The sequence below is a fragment of the Cololabis saira genome, chromosome 15 (genome assembly GCF_033807715.1).
Source record: "Cololabis saira isolate AMF1-May2022 chromosome 15, fColSai1.1, whole genome shotgun sequence".
NCBI lineage: Eukaryota > Metazoa > Chordata > Actinopteri > Beloniformes > Belonidae > Cololabis > Cololabis saira.
In genome coordinates this window covers 35804499-35829691 of record NC_084601.1, presented here as the reverse complement: position 1 = coordinate 35829691, position 25193 = coordinate 35804499, and the positions used below count along the sequence as shown (strand labels likewise).

The 25193-nt window shown below is 40.7% G+C and overlaps 1 protein-coding gene and 6 gene segments (V, D, J or C); 5 read left to right on the top strand and 2 right to left on the bottom strand.

Moving 5' to 3' along the window:
• The first annotated feature begins 1992 nt into the window (after positions 1 to 1992).
• Positions 1993 to 2478, top strand: LOC133461302 (Ig kappa chain V region 3547-like). The segment is given in 2 exon segments: positions 1993 to 2044; positions 2152 to 2478. Coding segments are annotated over 2 exon segments (375 nt in total).
• A 6376-nt stretch (positions 2479 to 8854) lies between these two features.
• LOC133460862 (Ig kappa chain V region 3381-like) lies at positions 8855 to 9327 on the top strand. The segment is given in 2 exon segments: positions 8855 to 8906; positions 9014 to 9327. Coding segments are annotated over 2 exon segments (366 nt in total).
• Positions 9328 to 10771: 1444 nt separating this feature from the next.
• LOC133460861 (Ig kappa-b4 chain C region-like) lies at positions 10772 to 12171 on the bottom strand. The segment is given in 3 exon segments: positions 10772 to 11149; positions 11799 to 11850; positions 12163 to 12171. Coding segments are annotated over 3 exon segments (384 nt in total).
• Positions 12172 to 13421: 1250 nt separating this feature from the next.
• LOC133460860 (uncharacterized) lies at positions 13422 to 18409 on the top strand. Its single transcript, XM_061741609.1, has 3 exons — positions 13422 to 13473; positions 13581 to 13899; positions 18082 to 18409. Exons 1-3 carry the CDS (start codon positions 13422 to 13424, stop codon positions 18407 to 18409), a joined length of 699 nt encoding a protein of 232 aa, XP_061597593.1.
• Positions 18410 to 19962: 1553 nt separating this feature from the next.
• On the top strand, positions 19963 to 20444 carry LOC133460859 (Ig kappa chain V region K16-167-like). The segment is given in 2 exon segments: positions 19963 to 20014; positions 20122 to 20444. Coding segments are annotated over 2 exon segments (375 nt in total).
• Positions 20445 to 20781: 337 nt separating this feature from the next.
• Positions 20782 to 21260, top strand: LOC133460858 (Ig kappa chain V region 3381-like). The segment is given in 2 exon segments: positions 20782 to 20833; positions 20941 to 21260. Coding segments are annotated over 2 exon segments (372 nt in total).
• A 1997-nt stretch (positions 21261 to 23257) lies between these two features.
• LOC133460857 (Ig kappa-b4 chain C region-like) lies at positions 23258 to 24842 on the bottom strand. The segment is given in 2 exon segments: positions 23258 to 23635; positions 24704 to 24842. Coding segments are annotated over 2 exon segments (465 nt in total).
• Between the last annotated feature and the right edge of the window lie 351 nt (positions 24843 to 25193).

Genomic DNA, 25193 nt, shown 5'->3' with positions numbered 1-25193 from the left:
TCTGGAGGACCGTTCGGCGCCTCAGAAGGGGGAAGCAGTACTCTGCCGGCACCATTTATGGTGCTGGTGGGGAGCTGTTGACCTCGACTGGGGACATTGTCGGACGGTGGAAGGAATACTTTGAGGATCTCCTTAACCCGACTGACATGCCTTCCACTGAGGAAGCAGAGGGTTGGGGCTCGGAGGCGTGCTCATCCATCACCCAAGCCGAGGTCACCGAGGTGGTTCGTAAGCTCCTCGGTGGCCGGGCACCGGGGGTGGATGAGATTCGCCCTGAGTACCTCAAGTCTCTGGATGTCGTAGGGCTGTCTTGGCTGACACGCCTCTGCGACATTGCATGGAGGAAGGGGACAGTACCGCTGGGGTGGCAAACCGGGGTGGTGGTCCCTCTGTTTAAAAAGGGGGACCGGAGAGTGTGTTCCAACTACAGGGGGATCACACTTCTCAGCCTCCCGGGGAAAGTCTACGCCAGGGTACTGGAGAGGAGATTACGGCCGATAGTCGAACCTCGGATTCAGGAGGAACAATGCGGTTTTCGTCCCGGTCGTGGAACACTGGACCAGCTCTATACCCTCCGCAGGGTGCTCGAGGGTTCATGGGAATTTGCCCAACCAGTCTACATGTGCTTTGTGGATCTGGAGAAGGCATTTGACCGTGTCCCTCGTGCCATTCTGTGGGGGGTGCTGAGTGAGTATGGAGTCCGGGGCCCTCTACTAAGGGCTGTCCGGTCTCTGTATGATCGAAGCAGGAGTCTGGTTCGCATTGCCGGCAGTAAGTCAGACTTGTTCCCGGTGCATGTTGGACTCCGGCAGGGCTGCCCTTTGTCACCGGTCCTGTTCATAATTTTTATGGACAGGATCTCTAGGCGCAGCCAGGGGCCGGAGGGGATCCGGTTTGGGAACCTCAGGATTTCATCTCTGCTTTTTGCAGATGATGTTGTCCTGTTGGCTTCATCAGACCGGGACCTCCAGCATGTGCTGGGGCGGTTTGCGGCCGAGTGCGACGCGGCAGGGATGAGAATCAGCACCTCCAAGACCGAGGCCATGGTTCTCGACCGGAAAAGGGTGGCATGCCTTCTCCGGGTGGGTGGAGAAGTCCTGCCTCAGGTGGAGGAGTTCAAGTATCTCGGGATCTTGTTCACGAGTGAGGGAACAATGGAGCGTGAGATTGACAGGCGGATCGGTGCAGCGTCCGCAGTAATGCGGTCGATGTACTGGACCGTCGTGGTAAAGAGGGAGCTGAGTCGAAAGGCGAAGCTCTCGATTTACCGGTCAATCTACGCCCCTACCCTCACCTATGGTCATGAACTTTGGGTAGTGACCGAAAGGACAAGATCGCGGATACAAGCGGCCGAGATGAGTTTCCTCCGCAGGGTGGCTGGACGCTCCCTTAGAGAGCTACTCCTCCACATTGAGAGGAGTCAGCTGAGGTGGCTTGGGCATCTGTACCGGATGCCTCCTGGACGCCTCCCTAGGGAGGTGTTCCAGGCATGTCCCACCGGGAGGAGACCCCGGGGAAGACCCAGGACACGCTGGAGAGACTATGTCTCTCGGCTGGCCTGGGAACGCCTCGGACTCCCCCCGGAAGAGCTGGAGGAGGTGTCTGGGGTGAGGGAAGTCTGGGCATCCCTGCTGAGGCTGCTGCCCCCGCGACCCGGGAACGGATAAAGCGGGAGAAGATGAGTGAGTGAGTGAGTGAGTAAAATAAAAATTCATTGAAGAGTTAATCTGCATCATATTTGATTATAATGATGTTGTCAAACTTGATTCCTTCTTGATAGTGTGAACCTATTGATCTATTGATGATCATCATCATCAGAGTTATGAAGTCTCTGCTGGAGTCAGTGGGAACATTTCCATAGAAGCACTTTGCATCAGCAGCACCACGCTCCAGTGATCTGGGAGAGTTTATAGTCCTGACACTTGAACTCTGGATGACTGACAGCTGTCCTTCATGACAACAGAAGACACAGAAATCCTCCTCATCAAAAACATGACTCTGATCTGCGTCCTCATCTGGACTCTCCTCTGCTGCTGCTTCACAGGTAAAGTCCAGAGAATCCAACTCCTCTCCTCTATGAACATCTGTCCCTCTGAAATGAAGCTGACAAAACCATGAAGCTGTTTTCTGTTTGTGTCTCTGTTTCCTCAGAGTCCAGCGGTCAGGTCACAGTGACTCAGCCTGGATCAGTGACTTCTGCTCTGGGAGGCTCCGTCACCATCAGCTGTAAAACCAGTCAGAATATTCGTCACCCCAACGATTTATTGTGGTACCAACAGAGAGATGGAGGAACTCCTAAACTGCTCATTTATGCTACTACCAACAGACAATCAGGAACACCAAGTCGTTTCGCAGGCAGTGGATCAAACTCTGACTTCACTCTGACCATCAGGGGAGTTCAGATTAAAGATGCAGCAGTTTATTACTGTAAGAGTATTCATCACATAAACAGTCAGGTTGTGTTCACACAGTGAAAAACAGTCGTACAAAAACCTCCCTCAGTCAGACTGAACAGAAACTGAACTGACTGATACACTTCACTAAACACACACACACACACACACACACACACACACACACACACACACACACACACACACACACACACACACACACACACACACACACACACACACACACACAACTAGGTTTCAGTTTAACTTCATGTATTTATGTATTTAAAATGTATTCCAACACTCATGTGTTCATCTTCTCTCATTTTATTCATGGTTGTTTCTACCAGATTTTCCACCAGAATGAAGACGAGTCCTTCTGGGACGGTCAGATCAGTAAAGCTTAGTAATGACCTTTGACCTCAGCTTCAGAAAGTCTTGATAGTGACATGACTCCCTAGTTAGTAGTGACTGGTTTATAACAGAGAGGTTTTACGTTCACATACACTCCTCTCCAGGCTTCATTCTGTCTTCATCTTGTGTTTCATTCTTTTATTGCAGGGTCCGTACCTACTTTTCAGAGCAAGCTAAAGACTCAGCTCTTTCAGGAGCATTTCTGCATTTAGTAAACTTCTCTGCTCATCAGATTGAGTTACATTTTTCCAACTGGACCGTCCTGTGTGTTTTCTTGCTTGTGTTGTTCTCTCAGATGTAAGTTGCTTTGGATAAAAGCGTCTGCTAGTGGACAGTAGTATTAGTATAAGTAGTATTAGTATAAACAAACTGTGTCCATATCTGCCATGTTAAACATCACACAACCAGACTTGTGGATGTTAAAAGATAAAGAAATACTATAATATAATAATAAAAATATTAATAAAATGAAGCTGCTTCTGTCACGGCTCAAAAGACAGAGAACCCAAAAGCACAACACCAAACAGAGTATCAGAGTCCAAAAGGCTTTAATCAGGTCAAACGTAGGCAGGAATCAAAAACCGGGCAGACAGGAAAATCCGGAAGACAAATCCAAAGGGGGCAGGCAAAAATCCAAAAACTGGGAATCAGGCAAAGTAGCAGGCAGGCAGGCAGAAACAGACAGACTCAGGAACGCTGGAGAGCTAGGCATGAACACTAGACAATCTGGCAGCCGACATGTGGAAGTGGGCTGGTATATAAAGGGGAACTGATGACCATGGAAACCTTTCTTTCTTTCTTTCTTTCTTTTATTGTTTATTTTGGTCATCCAAAAAACAAAAAACAATGCTACATCGGTGCAACCATCATCATCATACAGCACACATGGGGAAAACAGCAAAACCAGGGAGAAACTAAAGAGATGGCCCAAAAGATGTGACCAAAAAAGGTGTAGGCTGAAGCATGAGCTTGTGATGCCTACCCTATTATCATACAATCAATACACGCACGCACGCACGCACGCACGCACGCACGCACGCACGCACGCACGCACGCACGCACGCACGCACGCACGCACGCACAACAATAATACATCTGTTACACTATCATATATTGGTGGATGCGAAGAAGCAAACAAAAGCCCAGTAATAATACTATGAAACCACTATGAAATTTGATGTAAATGAATTAGAATATATCCGTACAGTTTGTTACAGTATTTTTTTTATACCCGTTGATAGTCTTAATTTTAAACATTCTTTTGAAGGTATGGATTGAACTACACATTCTTAAGTCCTTTTCGCAACAATTCCATAGTTTTACACCATTTACTGAAATACAATGTTCTTTTGACTTTGTTCTTGCCTTTTGGTTTTTGAACGAACCAGCATTTCTCAGTTGATATTTGTTCTCCTGGATTTGGAACAGCTCTTGGATGCTGCGTGGAAGGAGATTGTTGTGAGCTTTGAATGGGACCAATAAAGTTTGCAACTTAACTATATCCCAGAATTTGAGAGTATTTAAATTTATAAAAAGAGCGTTGGTTGGCTCATGGAACGTTTTTTTTTTTATACGTATTATTCGTTTCTGTAATACAAAAATGGGTTTTAGATGGGTCTTGTATGTGTTTCCCCACATCTCCACACAGTAAGACATGTATGGAACTACAAGGGAACAATACAAAAGGTTGAGTGACTTTGAATTTAAACATTCTTTTGATTTATTTATAATTGCAATAGTTCTACACATTTTCTTTTTGACATAATTAATGTGTGATTTCCATTTTAATTTATGATCAATGAGTGTTCCAAGGAATTTGTATTCTGTTACTCTTTCAATGGGAATATTGTTGATTTTGATAGAAATTTCTTCATTGATCTTTCGGTTTCCAAATATTAAAAGTTTGGTCTTGCTTAAATTTAGGGAAAGTTTATTGGCGTCAAACCACTTTTTCATAAAATCCATCTCCCCTTCCACTGTTCTCAGGAGCTGCTCCAGATTTGTACCATGGCAAAGCAAACTAGTGTCATCTGCAAATAGGACGCATTTAAAGAACCTTGATACATTAACAATGTCATTAATATATAGTATGAAAAGTTTGGGCCCCAGAACCGACCCTTGAGGGACTCCACATTTTATTTTCAAAAAAGCTGATTTGGTTTCCCTAATTTGTACATATTGGTAACGGTCTGCAAGGTAGCTTTTTAACCACTGGCACGCAGTCCCTCTGATTCCATATTTCTCCAATTTCTTCATCAACAATTCATGATCAACAGTGTCAAATGCTTTACTGAGGTCAATGAACACAGCTGCAGTAAGTTTGTTGTTGTCAATGGCTGTAGAGACCTGCTCTACTAAACTCATCACTGCCATTGAAGTTGATCTGTTAGTTCTGAAGCCAAATTGTTGATCACACAGAAGATTGTATTTTTCAATGTAGTTGTCAAGTCTAAGCACAAATAATTTTTCCAATATCTTGGAGAATTGTGGGAGCAGTGAAATGGGTCTATAATTAGTAAATAAGTGTCTGTCTCCGTTTTTATAAATTGGGATGACTTTGGCTATTTTCATCTGATTAGGGAATGTACCTTTTTGAAAAGATTGGTTACAAATGTGAGCAAGAGGTTTGGCTATGCAGTATATAATGTTTTTAACTAGGGCCATGTCTAACCCTAGCCAGTCAGTGGACTTTTTATTCTTAAATTTCCTCACAATGTCAATGATCTCAGTTTCATCTACATCCTTTATAAAGATTGAATGCATTGAATTGAATCTGGTAGAACCTGGTGTGGAGATGGGCGGGGAAGCACAGGTGAGGGGAATGAGTAGATTGAAACCATAAAAGTTTATTTAATCCTGCCAGTGTCTCATAACCTCCATGTCCAAGTTCAGGTCCTCTCGTTTGTTTTTGTTGGTTTATTCTGGAGATTGCAGCTCAGTGGTGGAGCCAATATTTACAGGGAACAACTACTCATACATGATTGAACACAATGCTTTTTGTCAGATTCTGATACAAGTAATCAATCGCAACGTGTTCCAACAATATTAAAATAGAAAGAATACATTTGTGAAACTTCATACAAAATTTTAAATTATTTTTCCCATACTGAGAGAAAAAAAATCTTCCACACACAGTATTTGAACAACTCCCATCAGACAAATTTTAATTTCCATGTCTAAAAACAAGTGAGTTGTAGTTTATTAATAATTAGCTGCTGCTTCTTAGTTTAATATTTGTCAGTAAATTTTCTTTCACACATAAAGTACAACAAACATGAACATTTGTGACTTTCCAACAAATACCAGACCCACTCGAGGATCATCCATGATCCGACTCCACATCTCCTGAATCTCTTCCCAGGTTCAGCCCCAGTCTGAATTTCATTTATTGTATTTTGGGAAATTGAAATGTTCCAGTTGTTTCTGGTTTCCTCGTCTCTTTTCACTGGACGATCCAAACATTATTCCTTTTTTAAATTTTCACACTAGCTTTTGTCGAAAACCATTCGATGTATTCCTTCCATCACCACTCAACAGTTTTGATACCATACAGGGTTATTCTCACAGACTCTTCAGAGAACAGGTAGTCCTTGTCTCCTGATCATCAAACGTCCTGCTTGGTTCCTGTAGCCAAGAAGTCGTCACCATGGGACTTCGAAGACTATGGACCAATGGCCCTCACATCCCACGTGATAAAGGTTCTGGAGAGACGGGTCTCAGCAACCGGAGGCCACAGCTGAAGTCGGTTCTGGATCCCTACAGTTTCCTTATTAGCTCCATCTAGGACGGGTTCGGCAACCCGCGGCTCTGATGCCTCATGCGGCCCTTTAGCGCCGCCCTAGTGGCTCCCTGGAGCTTTTTCTAAAATGTTTGAAAATGGAAATCGATGGGGGAGGGAAATATATTTTTTGTGTTAATGTGGTTTCTGTAGGAGGACAAACATGACACAAACATTCTGAACATTTTCCAATGCTGTAACAATTTGTAGAATAAATATTACATTTCAACATTTCTGTTAACAAAGATTTCAACATTAATCTCGACATTTCAACTTCTTTCACAAAATTTCAACTTTTTTCTCAACATTTGACTTTTTTCTTGACATTTCAATTTTTTTCTCGAGATTGTAAATCAACATTAATCTTGACATTTCAACTTTTTTCTCGACATTTCGAAAATCTTCCCCCAGTTATAATTAATAGACTAGAGATACATGCAGTATGTCTGGCAGCAAACACTGTCCTGAATGGTATGTGAGGTTAATCAACCTTTTTGGATTATGTTTTGTTCTTATGAAAAACAGAATCGGGTCAGCTTGAAGAGCTGACTGTGTTTTAGACAATTGCTTATCACATGTTACCAGTTACAACAGCCACTCCCTAAACTGCTCAGGGGTTTGGGCTGGTCCACAACTGTCTCATTTCAGTTAGACAATTCTGTTGGAACACCCTCAACAGAAAGGATGTCTGTTTGCTCTGCATACCATAAGATTAGTTACTCTTCAACTGAAATGTCCTGTTTATCTGTTTGTTTCCTCCCATTGTCCATCCACTGTCTACCATTGGTTGTCTTAACATAGCCGACGCCTGTCAGTTTCTCAAATAAATACCTCCTGCAAAGAAGGACCCAGCAGGCATTTGTCGAGAGTATCCGAGAGGGCCAAGTTGCTCTGTAAGCTCCGACTATGATTCCCTTCTGCGCAGAAAGCCTTGAAAATCATTTCTAACAGTCTCTGTGTCTTTCCTAAGTTATTAATTTATGTTGATGATTTAGAAACCTAACAGGTACTGCTGATGTGGTTGTGTGTCAGAGGGGCTGATCTGTGGCATTTTTTTTTAGCGATTATGTTTTAACGGGACTGTTTAGGCCACAAGGGCCCATCAAGAATGCTTCGCCCTCCCTGGGCTAAATGTCTGCAAGACCAGAGAAATCAACTTCAGGAGGAAGAAAAAGCCTGCAGATGTTACCGGCCTCAGGTCTAGGGGTGTCTGGCAGCAAACACTCTCCTGAATGGTACTGGAAGGAGAGCAGGAAACAGGTAGCTGTTGTCAGTTGCTCAAATGCAGATTTAATCTGGTCTACCATGCCCCGCACTTGAGCTTGATCCCTCCCCCCATTACCCATCCTACATCCTCCCTCTAGCGGACATAGACTGACACAAATATTTATTAGAACAGAAGAATGAGAGTAAATTAGAATAATAAATGAAATGTGTTCTCTATTTTTAAATTGGTTGAATAGCTGAATCTCCAAAATATTAGGGGATGTCTGCTTTTATAAAACTATAATTTGAGGCGCCTTTTTCAACCCTCTAAATTAACAGATTGACAATTACACGACTTAAAAAAACACGGCAGCATTTTCCAGGTAAAGATGTGGGCTGTGTTGCTCTGGTGTGGAAACATCTCTGATAAGAGGGAGAGATTTCTGATAGCAGGAATTCAAAATGTTGGATGGATGGATATTTGTTGTCTGAGATTGGTGGCTCAATCCTTTTTCAGAGCACATTTTACTTTTGTAAATCTGAACATCTGTACTTCTGAAATGTAAGGAACGTTCTTTAAGTCCAGAATGAAGTTTTAAGCTGCCACTGCATGACTTGGAAGTCTTAGAAATGTGACTAATGATAACTGCCCAGGACAGCTAAATGGATTTGATTCACAAAGTAATCTCAGAGTCTAGTAGCATCTCCTCATTACACATCAACACATGTTATTTGTGAATTTGTGTTCAATTTAAACACTCAAAAAATGTATGCTAATTCTATACACAGGGAAATCCCCAAACTTGAATTATTGACTACGTACATATTCTAAGTCACAGAATTGATAGATGATTCAGTCTCAAAATCAGAAATAATTCACAAAAATGAGATATAACAAGTCTCTGCTGGAGTCAGTGGGAACATTTCCATAGAAGCACTTTGCATCAGCAGCACCACGCTCCAGTGATCTGGGAGAGTTTATAGTCCTGACACTTGAACTCTGGATGACTGACAGCTGTCCTTCATGACAACAGAAGACACAGAAATCCTCCTCATCAAAAACATGACTCTGATCTGCGTCCTCATCTGGACTCTCCTCTGCTGCTGCTTCACAGGTAAAGTCCAGAGAATCCAACTCCTCTCCTCTATGAACATCTGTCCCTCTGAAATGAAGCTGACAAAACCATGAAGCTGTTTTCTGTTTGTGTCTCTGTTTCCTCAGAGTCCAGAGGTCAGGTCACAGTGACTCAGCCTGGATCAGTGACTTCTGCTCTGGGAGGCTCCGTCACCATCACATGTAAAACCAGTCAGGATGTTTTTAACTCCAACTATTTCGCCTGGTACCAACAGAGAGATGGAGGAACTCCTAAACTGCTATTTTATTATGTTGGTAGTCGAGAATCAGGAACACCAAGTCGTTTTACAGATGGTGGAACAAACTCTGACTTCACTCTGACCATCAGTGGAGTTCAGGCTGAAGATGCAGCAGTTTATTACTGTCAGAGTTATCACAATGATCCTATGTTCACACAGTGAAAAACAGTCGTACAAAAACCTCCCTCAGTCAGACTGAACTGAAACTGAACAGACTGATACACTTCACTGAACACACACACACACACACACACACACACACACACACACACACACACACACACACACACACACACACACACACACACACACACACACACACACACAAATACATTTTCATCAATATATTAATGATTACAGCTTTTTACAATCTTTATTTTACTTTACTATTTTATGATTTGAAGGTTTCTTTCTTCTTTTTTTACCTGAATGGTGAAAGAGTGTGTGAGATACCAAGCTGCCCCGCCCACTAGCTGGAACTTGGCCTTTGAGTTCCTTATGGAAAAATAAATGACGGAAAGATGGTTTGCAGTTCAGAAAACAGCTTTTCTCCTTTATATTCTACCAACAAACAGACGTAACTAAATAAAGCGCTTCAGCAAAATAAGACAACAATACAATTCCCTATGATTACTCCAAACTTAAATAATACAAACCAGGAAAATCACCAACGTGAAAAATAACAATAAATTAGTCTGAATTATCTCCACAACTTCCCCTGTTACACCTCGTGTCTTGGCCCCTCCACTAGTGGGAATAATATAAAAACCCTGTCCCACTGTGGAGACACATCCGTAATGGGACGTGGACAAGAGACAAACACAGAGAAGGTATCAAGGTAACTAACTGTACAAACCGGTTTATGGACACATGACACATGAAAGATGGAGGATGAAAAGTCTTTAATACAACACCATGTTGACAAAACTGAAAACAGAATCCCAACCATGACAGTGACCAGCACACATTGATGAAATAGAAGTCCAGGAGTTCATGAAGGGGAGAAGTGGACATGTTCACCTTCTCACAGAGTCATACAAGTCTTTTTTGGAGAAGACTTAGGAAACTTATGATTCCCATGAAAACATTTCATCAGAATTTGTCTTCATTTATGACAAAGACACAACGGATTCAGACTATTGTCTCCAATTTTGGGGTTCATGCTCAAGAAGATCAACTTTCAAGAACAACAGATTTTATTTGAAATATGTCAAAACATCAGAGAGGTGTATGGATATAAAAACTATTCACCTGATCTAAAATGAACGTTGGATGAACGTACGTCCGTCATGGCTGAATGTAAATTATGATCTTGTTTTTCCAATTAATTGTATTAAGATATAATAAGTGCAGTATATGAGCTCAGGATTTCTTTCTTAAGCGGTTTCTCAGGTATGATACAATTTAAATCTTATTACTTTATGGGTATTTATATATTTATTTTACCAACACATAAGTGATAACTATGGATTTCATGCAAAGTACTGGACTGAAATCACCACAATGACCATAAATAACCTTGTTAATGAGTTTATTGTTTAAAGCCATCATCAATGCAACAAGAAGGAAAACATAACTGTTGAAACATTTCAGGAGAAAAAGAAACAGAGAGAGAGAGAAGTAGAAGAGTAAAAGCAGGTTGAGAGTCCCAGGGAGTCAGGTCAGGACTGGGAGCACTGGTCTCTCCTCAGGGTCTCTGAGACTGGAGTCTGGGAGCCCTGGGTGGCCTCACAGGTCACAGAGAGCGCCTTGGTCCACTGGTCTGCAGGGAGTCTCAGGGTGCTGCTCCAGCTGTAGTGGCCGTCCTCCTGCAGCACCCCGGGGCTCCTGCTCTCCTCCCAGCTGCTGCTGCTGCTGCTGCCGTCCACCTTCCAGGACAGACTCCAGTCTGAGGGGAAGCCCTTGTTGGCCAGACACATGAGTGTGGCCGTCCCCTGCTGCAGCTCCCCACTGGACAGGACTGTCAGGGAGGGACGGACATCACCTAGGAGACACCACTCAGGTTAGAGGACAGGAACCACCAACAACACACACTGGGACACCGTAACTGAGAGGTGAGTTTTGAACTGGAAGAAGTTTCTGTCACATGTTTTCTGCTCCATCAGTCACTCAGAAACACATTGTTTCACTTCCTTTCAGAAACCTCTCATGCAGATCAGCACAGAGAACCATGACCATGTTTCAGCTGAAATATGACAAATTAAAATAGTACCAAAACCTCAGTCTACAACCTCCAACTTATCATAAAAGTTTTTATCAGAAAACTAAGCAACGATAAAAATGAAATAAAACAAAACTGAAAGAAAAGAGATCACAGTTTATGAACATTTTGATCTGTCAATTTTACCCTGAATCTGTGCATAAAGTCTGAATTTCAAATTATCACTGACCAACTTTTATGTTTAAAATCCATGTTTCCTAGAAATTAAATTGTTTCAAATTGTGATTCCACAGGAAGATGTTACTGAATATCTTAACTCCACTTCTGACTCAGATTACATGATATTAAATAAACAATAGATACCATATACTAAAACTACTGTCAAAATAAATAAACATAAGGTTTCAACAGTCTAAAAAAGAAATGTTGAAGGTAAGTAACAATATTCCTTTAAATTTAAGTTTGAACTTACTTCCAACATCCAGTCTGGTTCCTCCACCAAACGTGAACCACAGTGATACAAACTGAAGAAACCGTCGTACAAAAACCTCTGACTGCAGAGAGACACGCTCTCTGACTCTGCTACACTCAACTAAAGCTACAAACTCTGAATATTGAAAAAATTACAACAAATGAAACAAACATTTTCATCCCTTTAGACCATCATGATATGTGAAATTTAGTCTTAGAAAAAAAACTATATTTCTTATAAGTAAAAAAGTCTCCGAAAACAACACAATAAAAGTAGAAGGACACATAAGAGCTCCTTGAAAGAAGAGATAAAAGGAGAATAAAACTATGTCCTGAAATAAAGCATTATTTTAATAGAAACTTACTTCCAACATCCAGTCTGGTTCCTCCACCAAAAGTCCACCACAGTGATACAAACTGATGAAACCGTCGTACAAAAACCTCTGACTGCAGAGAGACACGCTCTCTGACTCTGAAACAAACAAACTCTACAAAACATCTCATTTTTTTCTATTCAACAACTAATATAACAAATATGTATTTATACATGTAGCACATATCCAAGCTCATTTTTTCTTTGTATGTCACATTTTGTTTCTATAAAATCTTTTTCTTTAGACAGAAATAAACTATTTTTTTGAAAGACTTCCAACATTTTGTGACTTGTAGAAACTCCAGATTCTTATGTGCAACAAAGTAAGACTCAACTATCAGTTGGATTTTATTCATGTGATTTATATGAAGTTTATAGTAGATGTCACGCAGGAAACTTTAGAGACAAAGTAGACAAACTGACAAGTCCAGTTACGTAATAAAAGTGTTTAGTTGCAATGATATTCTCAGGGATTTATGCATGAGGAGAAGAAATCTATTTACTGTGACACAGAGGGGGTGAAAAGAATCATAAATATAAAAAAGTAACTTCTTTTGAGAACTGGTGACCAATTCAGGGAGTACGACCTTTGACCTGAACAGAACTGGAATACTGTAGACTTCAGCTGATCCCTGAGACCAGATGGATGGATGGATGGATGGATGGATGGATGGATGGATGGATGGATGGATTGATGGATGGATTGATGGACGGATGGATGGATGAATGGATGGATGGATGGATGGATGGATGGATGGATGGATGGATGGATGGATGGATGGATGGATGGATGGATGGATGGATTGATGGACGGATGGATGGATGAATGGATGGATGGATGGATGGATGGATGGATGGATGGATGGATGGATGGATGGATGGATGGATGGATGGATGGATGGATGGATGGATCTCTACTCCCAATCTTTTCTACTCCCAAGAAATTAACAGATATTAAAATAAAAATGTCTTGAAGAGTTAATCTGCATCATATTTGTTTCTAATCATGTTTTCAAACTTGATACCTTCTTGATAGTGTGAACCTATTGATCTATTGATGAACATCATCATCATCAGAGTTATGAAGTCTCTGCTGGAGTCAGTGGGAACATTTCCATAGAAGCACTTTGCATCAGCAGCACCACGCTCCAGTGATCTGGGAGAGTTTATAGTCCTGACACTTGAACTCTGGATGACTGACAGCTGTCCTTCATGACAACAGAAGACACAGAAATCCTCCTCATCAAAAACATGACTCTGATCTGCGTCCTCATCTGGACTCTCCTCTGCTGCTGCTTCACAGGTAAAGTCCAGAGAATCCAACTCCTCTCCTCTATGAACATCTGTCCCTCTGAAATGAAGCTGACAAAACCATGAAGCTGTTTTCTGTTTGTGTCTCTGTTTCCTCAGAGTCCAGAGGTCAGGTCACAGTGACTCAGCCTGGATCAGTGACTTCTGCTCTGGGAGGCTCCGTCACCATCAGCTGTAAAACCAGTCAGAATGTTTATGGCTCCAACTATTTAGCCTGGTACCAACAGAGAGATGGAGGAACTCCTAAACTGCTCATTTATTATGCTACCACCAGACAATCAGGAACACCAAGTCGTTTTACAGGCAGTGGATCAAACTCTGACTTCACTCTGACCATCAGTGGAGTTCAGGCTGAAGATGCAGCAGTTTATTACTGTCAGAGTCTTCACAACATCAACAGTCAGTGGCCGTTCACACAGTGAAAAACAGTCGTACAAAAACCTCCCTCAGTCAGAATGAACAGAAACTGAACTGACTGACACACTTCACTGAACACACGCACGCACGCTCGCACGCACGCACGCACGCACGCACGCACACAAAAAAATTCAACTAGGTTTCAGGTTAACTTAATGTATTTATGTATTTAAAATGTATTCCAACACTCATGTGTTCATCTTCTCTCATTTCGTTCATGTTTGTTTCTACCAGATTTTCCACCAGAATGAAGACGAGTCCTTCTGGGACGGTTAGATCAGTAAAGCTTAGTAATGACCTTTGACCTCAGCTTCAGAAAGTCTTGATAGTGACATGACTCCCTAGTTAGTAGTGACTGGTTTATAACAGAGAGGTTTTACGTTCACATACACTCCTATCCAGGCTTCATTCTGTCTTCATCTTGTGTTTCATTCTTTTATTACAGGGTCCGTACCTACTTTACAGAGCAAGCTAAAGACTCAGCTCTTTCAGGAGCATTTCTGTATTTAGTAAACTTCTCTGCTCATCAGATTGAGTTACATTTGTCCAACTGGACCGTCCTGTGGGATTTCTTGCTTGTGTTTTTCTCTCAGTTGTAAGTTGCTTTGGATAAAAGCGTCTGTTAGTGGACAGTAGTAGTAGTAGTAGTAGTAGTAGTAGTAGTAGTAGTAGTAGTAGTAGTAGTAGTAGTAGTAGTAGTAGTAGTAGTAGTAGTATTAATATTAGTTTTAACAAACTGTGTCCATCTCTGCCGTGTTAAACATCACACAACCACCAGACTTGTGGATGTTAAAAGATAAAGAAACACTATAATACAATAATAAAAATATTAATAAAATGAAGCTGCATCTTTAATCCTGCCAGTGTCTCATAACCTCCATGTCCAAGTTCAGGTCCTCTCGTTTGTTTTTGTGGGTTTATTCTGGAGATTGCAGCTCAGTGGTGGAGCCAATATTTACAGGGAACAACTACTCATACATGATTGAACACAATGCTTTTTGTCAGATTCTGATACAAGTAATTAATCGCAACTTGTTCCAACACTATAAAAATAGAAAGAAAACATTTGTGAAACTTCATACAAAATTTGTATTTATTTTTACCGTACTGAGAGAAAAAATTCTTCCACACACTGTATTTGAGAAATTCCATGTTAATTTTCATGTCTAAACACAAGTGAGTTGTAGTTGATTCATAATTAGCTGCTCCTTCTTAGTTTAGTATTTGTCAGTAAATTTTCTTTCACACATAAAGGACAAAAAAACATTAAAATTTGTGACTAAACAACAAATACAAGACCCACTCGAGGATCATCCATGATCCGACTCCACATCTCCTGAATCTCTTCCCAGGTTCAGCCCCAGTCTGAAATTCATTTATTCTATTTTGGGAAATTGAAATGTTCCAGTTGTTTCTGGCTTCCTCGTCTTTTTTACTGGACGATCCAAACATAATTCCTTTTTTAAAGTTTCACACTAGCTTTTGTGGAGAAGTAGGGATGCTGTGATCCAACTTTTTCACTTGCGATCCGATACCGATACCACAGCCCTAGTACCGATCCGAAACCGATCCGATACCAGCGCATATTTCTATCTCTCTGTTCTGACCAATAGGTTCACTTTTTTAGTACTTATTTTGTAGTGTGGAATAATAGAAAAGGCTTGATAAAGTGACATTACTCAGAATGAGAATAACATACTTCCTGAGATGAATAGTCCACAACATTAGGTTATTATGACAAAACTTGAGCCATTTACAGGGGTGGAAAGTAACAAATTACATTTACTCACGTTACTGTAATTGAGTACTTTTTATGAGTAATTTGTAATTTTCTAAGTAGTTTTTGAAATATGTAATTTTTACTTTTACTCGAGTACATTTTGACCCAAGTATTTTAATTCGCTACATTTGAACCCCCTCACGTTACTGAGTACAAAATTTATGGTGAAAATCTTGTGGGCATTTTATTGTGGTTTATTGTGAATAGCAGGATCCTGCGGGCATTGGGCACTTTATTTTGTGTTTCAATACTTTGATTCTGGTTTTAGTGTTGTCGGTTGGACAATATGACTGAAAATAGTTTGCACTTTACAGTACAGGTTGTGACTGTCCTTTTTGTCCTGTTCTGCGGAAGTAAAAGGATCATGTTACTGAGCTCAGCTGAGCTTTTAATTTACAAGTGTGGATGTGTACTTTAATATGCCTCAAAGTTAATTAAAACAACTTGTGCTGGATTTGATTCCTCACTCTTCCTTTTTTTGCATTAAATAACTGAAAGTAACTTTTACTCAAATTACATTTTAAATGAAGTACCTTTGTACTTTTACTCGAGTAAATTTTTAGATGAGTACTTTTACTTTTACTTTGAGTAGGATTTAAGGAAAGTAAAGATACTTTTACTCAATTACAATTTTTCAGTACTTTTTCCACCTCTGGCCATTTATTAGATATTACATTTTTTTAACATAAAATAGGTAGTAGCATTAAATAAAATAAATAACATCTCCACATGAAAAAGCCAATATAAAAAAATCAAGCAAATTTAAAAACAGATTTACTAAAAGTAGGCTTTGTTTGACATTTGTTACCATAAATAAAAGTCATGACTTCCAAAGTCAGATAAATTCTACTACCAGTGGCAACCTGTGCTGCTGTGTGGTGAAAACAGAACTAGGCATAGCGTAGCAAGGCTCGAGGTGTTGAATTAAGCATTTAAATCCCACATTACTCACTACTGACAGGGGCTGGTCATCAAGCGGAATAAACTGCGCAATCTTTTCTGTAATTGCTTTTCCCTTCTTGCTGTCTCGTTGGAGTTGTTCACGCTTTTCAAATGTTTGTAACGACGTTGGTTGTTTGAGGGAGCCGCCCGAGTGCGCTGGTATCATGTAAACATTAATTTAGATAGATTTGTCCAGGACATTTCTCTTGCGGGACGGTAGAAGACATAAAATCAATGCATCTCTATTATTATGCGGGCATGAATTCTCAGAGTTTTGCGGGAACGGGCGGTGGTGGGCGTGAAAATAACACAAACGTTGCGGGCGGTAATGGTCAGAAACTCAACGGGAGTGGGCGGGAGCAGGATGAACAAAACAGTCCAGCGCAGGACTCTAGTTCGTTCATCCTTTACTTTAAAATATTTCCACACCGCTGACATTTTATGCTCTCTCTCGCGGTTGTTGTTATCACTGAGCTCCCCCTCCCCTCTCCTTTCTTCCTAGTGTGAGAAGCAAGTGCTGGATGGAAAAGCTGGAGCGGACTTTTTTGAATTGAGTGCTAGTATCGCAGTTTTCCCCTGCACTCCGATTCGATCCGATCCGTGTTTTTTGGCTGGATCGCAGCATATTTTCGATCTGCGGATCGGATTGCAGCATCCCTATCGAGAAGCATTCGATGTATTCCTTCCATCACCACTCAACAGTTTTGATAGCATACAGGGTTATTCTCACAGACTCTTCAGAGAACAGGTAGTCCTTGTCTGCTGATCATCAAACGTCCTGCTTGGTTCCTGTACCCAGGAAGTTGTCACTAGGGCTGAACGATTTTTGAAAATAATGTAATTGCAATTTTTTTCCTCAATATTGCCATTGCGATTTAATATGCGATTATTTTTTCAAGGTCCTGTTCTCATTTATTTTTCAACTACACAAGCAATAAATCAGTCTGTTTTATAATAAACAATGTCAGATTTATTTAAAGCACAGATTACAACAATAAAGAAAACAAATCTGTGGCTTTACCTCTTTAACACGTCTACACATGTCTGTACACGTCTGTTCACACAAGTGTTATGGGTCGTTCTCTCTGAATCCAATCGCACGACACCAAACCGGGTTAAACTTTAGCCAAAACAAGGCGTAGTTTAATAGAAGTGGTTAGAAAATCTTGTTTTATCACATTGCGATATTATCGCAAATGCAATTAATCGTTCAGCCCTAGTCGTGACCATGGGACCTTGAAGACTATGGACCAGTGGCCCCCACATCTCACGTGTTAAAGGTTCTGGAGAGACGGGTCTCAGCCAACGGAGGCCACAGCTGAACTCGGTTCTGGATCCCTACAGTTTCCTTATCAACTCCATCTAGGAGTTGAAGACAGTCATCTACCTGCAGCAACGAGCTCATTTGCACCTGCATGGAGGAGGAATCACTGTGAGAATCTCCTTCTTTGATTTCTGCAGTGCTTTTAACAGCATCCAGCTGCTGCTGGGTGAGAAGCTGCAGGTGATGGGTGTCAGCAGCTCGGTGATCTCCTGGAGGACTGAATACCTGACAGGCAGCACACAGTTTGTCCGTCTGGGCAGTGTTCTGTCTGATGTGGTGGTTAGTGATGCTGGAGCTCCTCAGGGGACTGTGCTTTCTCCGTTTCTCTTCACCTTGTACACCAATGACTTTCAGTCCAACACTGAGTCATGCCACCTACAGAAATTCTGGGATGACTCTGCTGTTGTCGGGCGTATAAGAGGGGGAGTACAGGGAACTGGTGGACAGATTCCTGGATTGGACTGAACTGAATCACCTGAAGCTAAATGTCTGCAAGACCAGAGAAATGGTGATCAACTTCAGCAGGAAGAAAAAGCCTGCAGATGTTACCGGCCTCAGGTCTAGGGATGTCTGGCAGCAAACACTCTCCTGAATGGTACTGGAAGGAGAGCAGGAAACAGGTAGCTGTTGTCAGTTGTTCAAATGCAGATTTAATCTGGTCTGCCACTTGAGTTTGATCCCTCCCCCCATTACCCATCCTACATCCTCCCTCTAGTGGACACAGACTGACACAATATTTATTAGATCAGAAGAATGAGAGTAAATTAGAATAATAAATGAAATGTGTTCTCTATTTTTAAATTGGTTGAATAGCTGAATCTCCAAAAAATTAGGGGTGTCTGCTTTTATAAAAGTATAATTTGAGGCGCCTTTTCTAACCCTCTAAATTAACAGATTGACAATTACAAAAACACTGGAGCTGTCACAGTCTGAGGTTGAAGTGGGTGTGTCTGGCTCCTCCCCCCCTACCTGACAACACCTGCAATAACTCTAGTGCAATCATGCCCACAGTATTTAAGCCTCAGTCTCTCTTCAGTCCATGCCAGATTGTCTTGTGTTCTCCAAACCTTCAGCCGTTTATCAAGCCAAGTGAGTTTTTCAAGTTTTTGACCTTTTCAACCTTTTTCATCCCCCAGACCACGTTTTTGTCTAAGCCCTTGCCGGCGGTACCTCTGCCTTCGCTGGCAGCTTTTTTTGAACTTTGACCCTTGCCTGCCCCTCTTCGGATTTTGCCTGATCCTTGCCTGCCTTGATTTTTTTCAATAAATCTTGAACAGTTTTCCCTTTGTCTGCAATTGTGTCCATTCCTCGTGTTCCTGACAGAAGCATTTTCCAGGTCAACATGTGGGCTGTGTTGCTCTGGTGTGGAAACCTCTCTGATAAGAGGGAGATATTTCTGATAGCAAGAATTAAACATGTTGGATGGATGGATATTTGTTGTCTGAGATTGGTGGCTCAATCCTTTTTTAGAGCACATTTTACTTTTGGAAATCTGAACATCTGTACTTCTGAAATGTAAGGAACGTTCTTTAAGTCCAGAATGAAGTTTTAAGCTGCCACCGCAGGACTTGGAAGTCTTAGAAATGTGACTAATGATAACTGCCCAGGACAGCTAAATGGATTTGATTCACAAAGTAATCTCAGAGTCTAGTAGCATCTCCTCATTACACATCAACGCATGTTATTTGTGAATTTGTGTTCAATTTAAACACTCAACATTTTAGGCAAATTCTATACACAGGAAAATCCCCAAACTTGAATTATTGACTAACATATTCTAAGTCACGGAATTGATAGATGATTCAGTCTCAAAATCAGAACTAATTCATAAAAAAGAGACATACATGTAACTAGTCTCTGCGGGAGTCAGTGGGAACATTTCCATAGAAGCACTTTGCATCAGCAGCACCACGCTCCAGTGATCTGGGAGAGTTTATAGTCCTGACACTTGAACTCTGGATGACTGACAGCTGTCCTTCATGACAACAGAAGACACAGAAATCCTCCTCATCAAAAACATGACTCTGATCTGCGTCCTCATCTGGACTCTCCTCTGCTGCTGCTTCACAGGTAAAGTCCAGAGAATCCAACTCCTCTCCTCTATGAACATCTGTCCCTCTGAAATGAAGCTGACAAAACCATGAAGCTGTTTTCTGTTTGTGTCTCTGTTTCCTCAGAGTCCAGAGGTCAGGTCACAGTGACTCAGCCTGGATCAGTGACTTCTGCTCTGGGAGGCTCCGTCACTATCAGATGTAAAACCAGTCAGAATGTTTATAACTCCAACCGTTTAGCCTGGTACCAACAGAGAGATGGAGGAACTCCTAAACTGTTATTTTATTATGTTGGTAATAGAGTATCAGGAACACCAAGTCGTTTTACAGATGGTGGATCAAACTCTGACTTCACTCTGACCATCAGTGGAGTTCAGGCTGAAGATGCAGCAGTTTATTACTGTCAGAGTCTTCACAACATCAACAATCAGTGGCCGTTCACACAGTGAAAAACAGTCGTACAAAAACCTCCCTCAGTCAGACTGAACAGAAACTGAACAGACTGATACACTTCACTGAACACACACACACACACACACACACACACACACACACACACACACACACACACACACACACACACACACACACACACGCACCCACGCATGCACACACACACACAAATTCAACTAGGTTTCAGGTTAACTTTATGTATTTATGTATTTAAAATGTATTTGTGTGTGTTCATCTTCTCTCATTTCGTTCATGTTTGTTTCTACCAGATTTTCTGACTGACAGCTGTCCTTCATGACAACAGAAGACACAGAAATCCTCCTCATCAAAAACATGACTCTGATCTGCGTCCTCATCTGGACTCTCCTCTGCTGCTGCTTCACAGGTAAAGTCCAGAGAATCCAACTCCTCTCCTCTATGAACATCTGTCCCTCTGAAATGAAGCTGACAAAACCATGAAGCTGTTTTCTGTTTGTGTCTCTGTTTCCTCAGAGTCCAGAGGTCAGGTCACAGTGACTCAGCCTGGATCAGTGACTTCTGCTCTGGGAGGCTCCGTTACTATCAGCTGTAAAACCAGTCAGGATGTTTATAGCTCCAACTATTTATTCTGGTACCAACAGACAGATGGAGGAACTCCTAAACTGCTCATTACTTATGCTACCACCAGACAATCAGGAACACCAAGTCGTTTTACAGGCAGTGGATCAAACTCTGACTTCACTCTGACCATCAGTGGAGTTCAGGCTGAAGATGCAGCAGTTTATTACTGTCAGAGTTTTCACTACATCAGTCAGAATGTGTTCACACAGTGAAAAACAGTCGTACAAAAACCTCCCTCAGTCAGACTGAACAGAAACTGAACTGACTGATACACTTCACTGAACACACACACACACACACACACACACACACACACACACACACACACACACACACGCACACACACACACACACACACGCACGCTCACAATTAATACATTTTCATCAATATATTAATGATTACGGCTTCTTACTATCTTTATTTTACTTTACCTTAGTTTATTTTATGATTCCGACGTTTCTTTTTTCTTATTTTTTTTACCTGAATGGTGAAAGAGTCTGTGAGATAGATGTAGCTTTGTGTGCATGCTCGGGAGTATGCGTATGCGCACGCAACCACACATGCACATTGCAATCATTTATTTGTAAATTTGATGGTGTATTTGTATGTATTTAGCTATTTATTTACATTTTTTTTTCTCTTCATGTGCTGCTTTTGTGAAGTTTGATTACCTTGTTTACTTATTATTTGTATTTATCACTGGTGAGAATACTTCATAAGCCCACCTTGGGTTTCTTTTTTTCCCACCTGCACTGCACTAATTATTGTATTGTCACTATTTTTTTTCGTATTGTTTTTAATATGTGCGAACAAATCAACAAACAGATACCAAGCTGCCCCGCCCACTAGCTGGAACGTGGCCTTTGAGTTCCAGGTGGAAAAATAAATGACAGAAAGATGGTTTTGTACTTCAGAAAACAGCTTTTCTCATTTATATTCTACCAACAAACAGACATAACTAAATAAAGCGACTTAAGACAACCTAATACAACCTAATACAATTCCCTATTATTACTCCAAACCTAAATAATACAAACTAGGAGAATCCCCAACGTGCAAAATGACAATAAATTAGTACAAATTAGCTCCACAAGTTCCCCTGTTCCACCTCGTGTCTTGGCCCCTCCACTAGTGGGAATAATATAAAAACCCTGTCCCACTGTGGAGACACATCCGTAATGGGACGTGGACAAGAGACAAACACAGAGAAGGTATCAAGGTAACTAACTGTACAAACCGGTTTATGGACACATGACACATGAAAGATGGAGGATGAAAAGTCTTTAATACAACACCATGTTGACAAAACTGAAAACAGAATCCCAACCATGACAGTGACCAGCACAATTTTAGATAAGGTCATTCCAGGCAGGCATTGGTTATAAAGGTGTTTTATTTGATTTCATTTCGATGTATGTATGTCTGAGAATGATGGTGATTTAGTTCTATCCTCTGTATAGATTGTGATTAAGGGAGTTGTGTCTATTACTGTTTTGTTTTGTCATGTGTAATGTATGTCTGTATGTATTAAGTGTTTATTTGTGTGTTGTTTGTATGTCGGACCCCAGGAAGAATAGCTAATGCTGTGGCTAATGCTAATGGGGATCCTAAATAAAACAAACAAACAAACAAACATTGATGAAATAGAAGTCCAGGAGTTCATGAAGGGGAGAAGTGGACATGTTCACCTTCTCACAGAGTCATAAAAGTCTTTTTTGGAGAAGACTTAGGAAACTTATGTTTCCCATGAAAACATTTCATCAGAATTTGTCTTTATTTATGACAAAGATACAACTGATTCAGACTATTGTCTCCAATTTTGAGGTTCATGCTCAAGAAGATCAACTTTCATGGACAACAGATTTTATTTGAAATATGTCAAGACATCAGAGAGGTGTATGGATATAAAAACTATTCATCTGATCTATAACTACACTGTATAAACTTCAGTATATGAGCTCAGGATTTCTTTCTTTACCAGTTTTTCAGGTATGATACAATCTAAATCTTGTTACTTTATGGGTATTTATATATTTATTGTACCAACACATAAGTAATAACTATGGATTTCATGTAAAGTACTGGACTGAAATCACCACAATGACCATAAATAACCTTGTTAATGAGTTTATTGTTTAAAGCCATCATCAATGCAAAAAGAAGGAAAGAATAACTGTTGAAACATTTCAGGAGAAAAAGAAACAGAGAGAGAGAGAGAAGTAGAAGAGTAAAAGCAGGTTGAGAGTCCCAGGGAGTCAGGTCAGGACTGGGAGCACTGGTCTCTCCTCAGGGTCTCTGAGACTGGAGTCTGGGAGCCCTGGGTGGCCTCACAGGTCACAGAGAGCGCCTTGGTCCACTGGTCTGCAGGGAGTCTCAGGGTGCTGCTCCAGCTGTAGTGGCCGTCCTCCTGCAGCACCCCGGGGCTCCTGCTCTCCTCCCAGCTGCTGCTGCTGCTGCTGCCGTCCACCTTCCAGGACAGACTCCAGTCTGAGGGGAAGCCCTTGTTGGCCAGACACATGAGTGTGGCCGTCCCCTGCTGCAGCTCCCCACTGGACAGGACTGTCAGGGAGGGGGGGACTCGGCCCACTGCAGAGTAGAAGAAATGATACAGTTAAGATGAAAAATCCACCTCAGTGTTTCACTTCCCTCTTATGTGCGTAACCGTGGTAACAGACAAGCATCACTGCTGAACCACAGCAACAGACAGGTTTCAGAACTAAAGATAAAACTGTGAGAACATTTCGTTCTTCAGATATTTTCACGTTTTTGTGGATCATTTTTAGTACATTTCTCAAAATGTACTTAAAATATCACACTACTTCTAAAAGCTCCTCTTGAAAAAATACTTTGTGTACAAAATGGGACAAAGTGTCTTTCATTTTATCAAATATCTACAGTGGCAGGAATAACTAAAACAATAACGTCTTTGCACTTTTAATGTAGCAATATTCATTATATATATACTAAAAAGCCTAATGTAGAATGAAAAATATTTTGAGTTGAATAAAAAGGGGTTGTCATATTTTCTGAGCAACATCTCTGGCAACAGATTTCACACAATCAACCCCAACATAAAGTAATTTGGAACCTTGTTGTTTTGAAAATGAAGGATGTTGTTCATTCAAAGTTCTTCTGTGTTCATTTTTAATCGTCGTCATCAAAACCCAGAGTTCACATTAGAAAATTCCTACAAAGTTATCAATGACACAGACAACATGACCCACTATTTAAATGTTTCTCTGATAGTTAATTAACTTTAATAATCCTTTAAAAGGTGTTAAGAGCATTTCTCCCTTAAATATAAATACTGTTAACCACTGAACTACATATCAAACTCATCAAATCAATGAAACTCAGAAACTTCATATTCAGATTTAACACTGAAGTCTAGATATAGTTAACATGACTAATTTAAATTAAAATTGTGTCTTCGAAACATTTTTTTCAAACTTGATAAATAAAATAATACATTTATTTCCTACAAACAAAATGTTGAACTGAAGAAGTCTTTCGAGTGTCTCAAACGTAAATGTCTCTTCAAAAATGACTTCCTGTAAAATACAACTGTATCATCGAATGTTTTAGTAACATCTATTTTTAAATAATAAGACCGCAAAAAGACTTGAGGTCATTAAATGAATCAGAAATACTTACAGTTAACTTCCAGTCTGGTTCCTCCACCGAACGGGTACCACAGTGATACAAACTGATGAAACCGTCGTACAAAAACCTCTGACTGCAGAGAGACACGCTCTCTGACTCTGAAACAAACAAACTCTACAAAACATGTCATGTTACTCTGAATTTTTAAGTTGATATAAAACCTGAAAGTGTAGGTGTATCACATATTTATGCTTACTTGGATTTTACATTTTTAAACTTAAATCATCTTTTACTTTTGAAAGAAATATTAGACTTTGGAATCTGGAGAAACAGTAGAACACTTTACATAAAAAAAACAACCGGATTTTAGGGGAATAACTTCAAGGATTGTTAGTTTTAGCAACTCTGTATTATAATTTATAACAAAGTAAGAATCAAATAGCAGTTTAATTTGATTCACTTGATTTACGTATGAACAAACTGGAGAGTCAATGGTACATTGTGGAGAGTTGACCGACTTTTGCCTGAATAGAGCTGTGAT

What these genes read in the sequence shown, in the direction of transcription:
- LOC133460860 (XM_061741609.1), top strand. Translation starts at nt 13,422, where the DNA reads ATGACTCTGATCTGCGTCCTCATCTGGACTCTCCTCTGCTGCTGCTTC. An exon ending in CCTCTGCTGCTGCTTCACAG is followed by an intron (nt 13,474 to 13,580) that starts GTAAAGTCCAGA and finishes CTGTTTCCTCAG; the next exon opens with AGTCCAGAGGTCAGGTCACA. An exon ending in AGTCAGTGGCCGTTCACACA is followed by an intron (nt 13,900 to 18,081) that starts GTGAAAAACAGT and finishes TGATTTCTGCAG; the next exon opens with TGCTTTTAACAGCATCCAGC.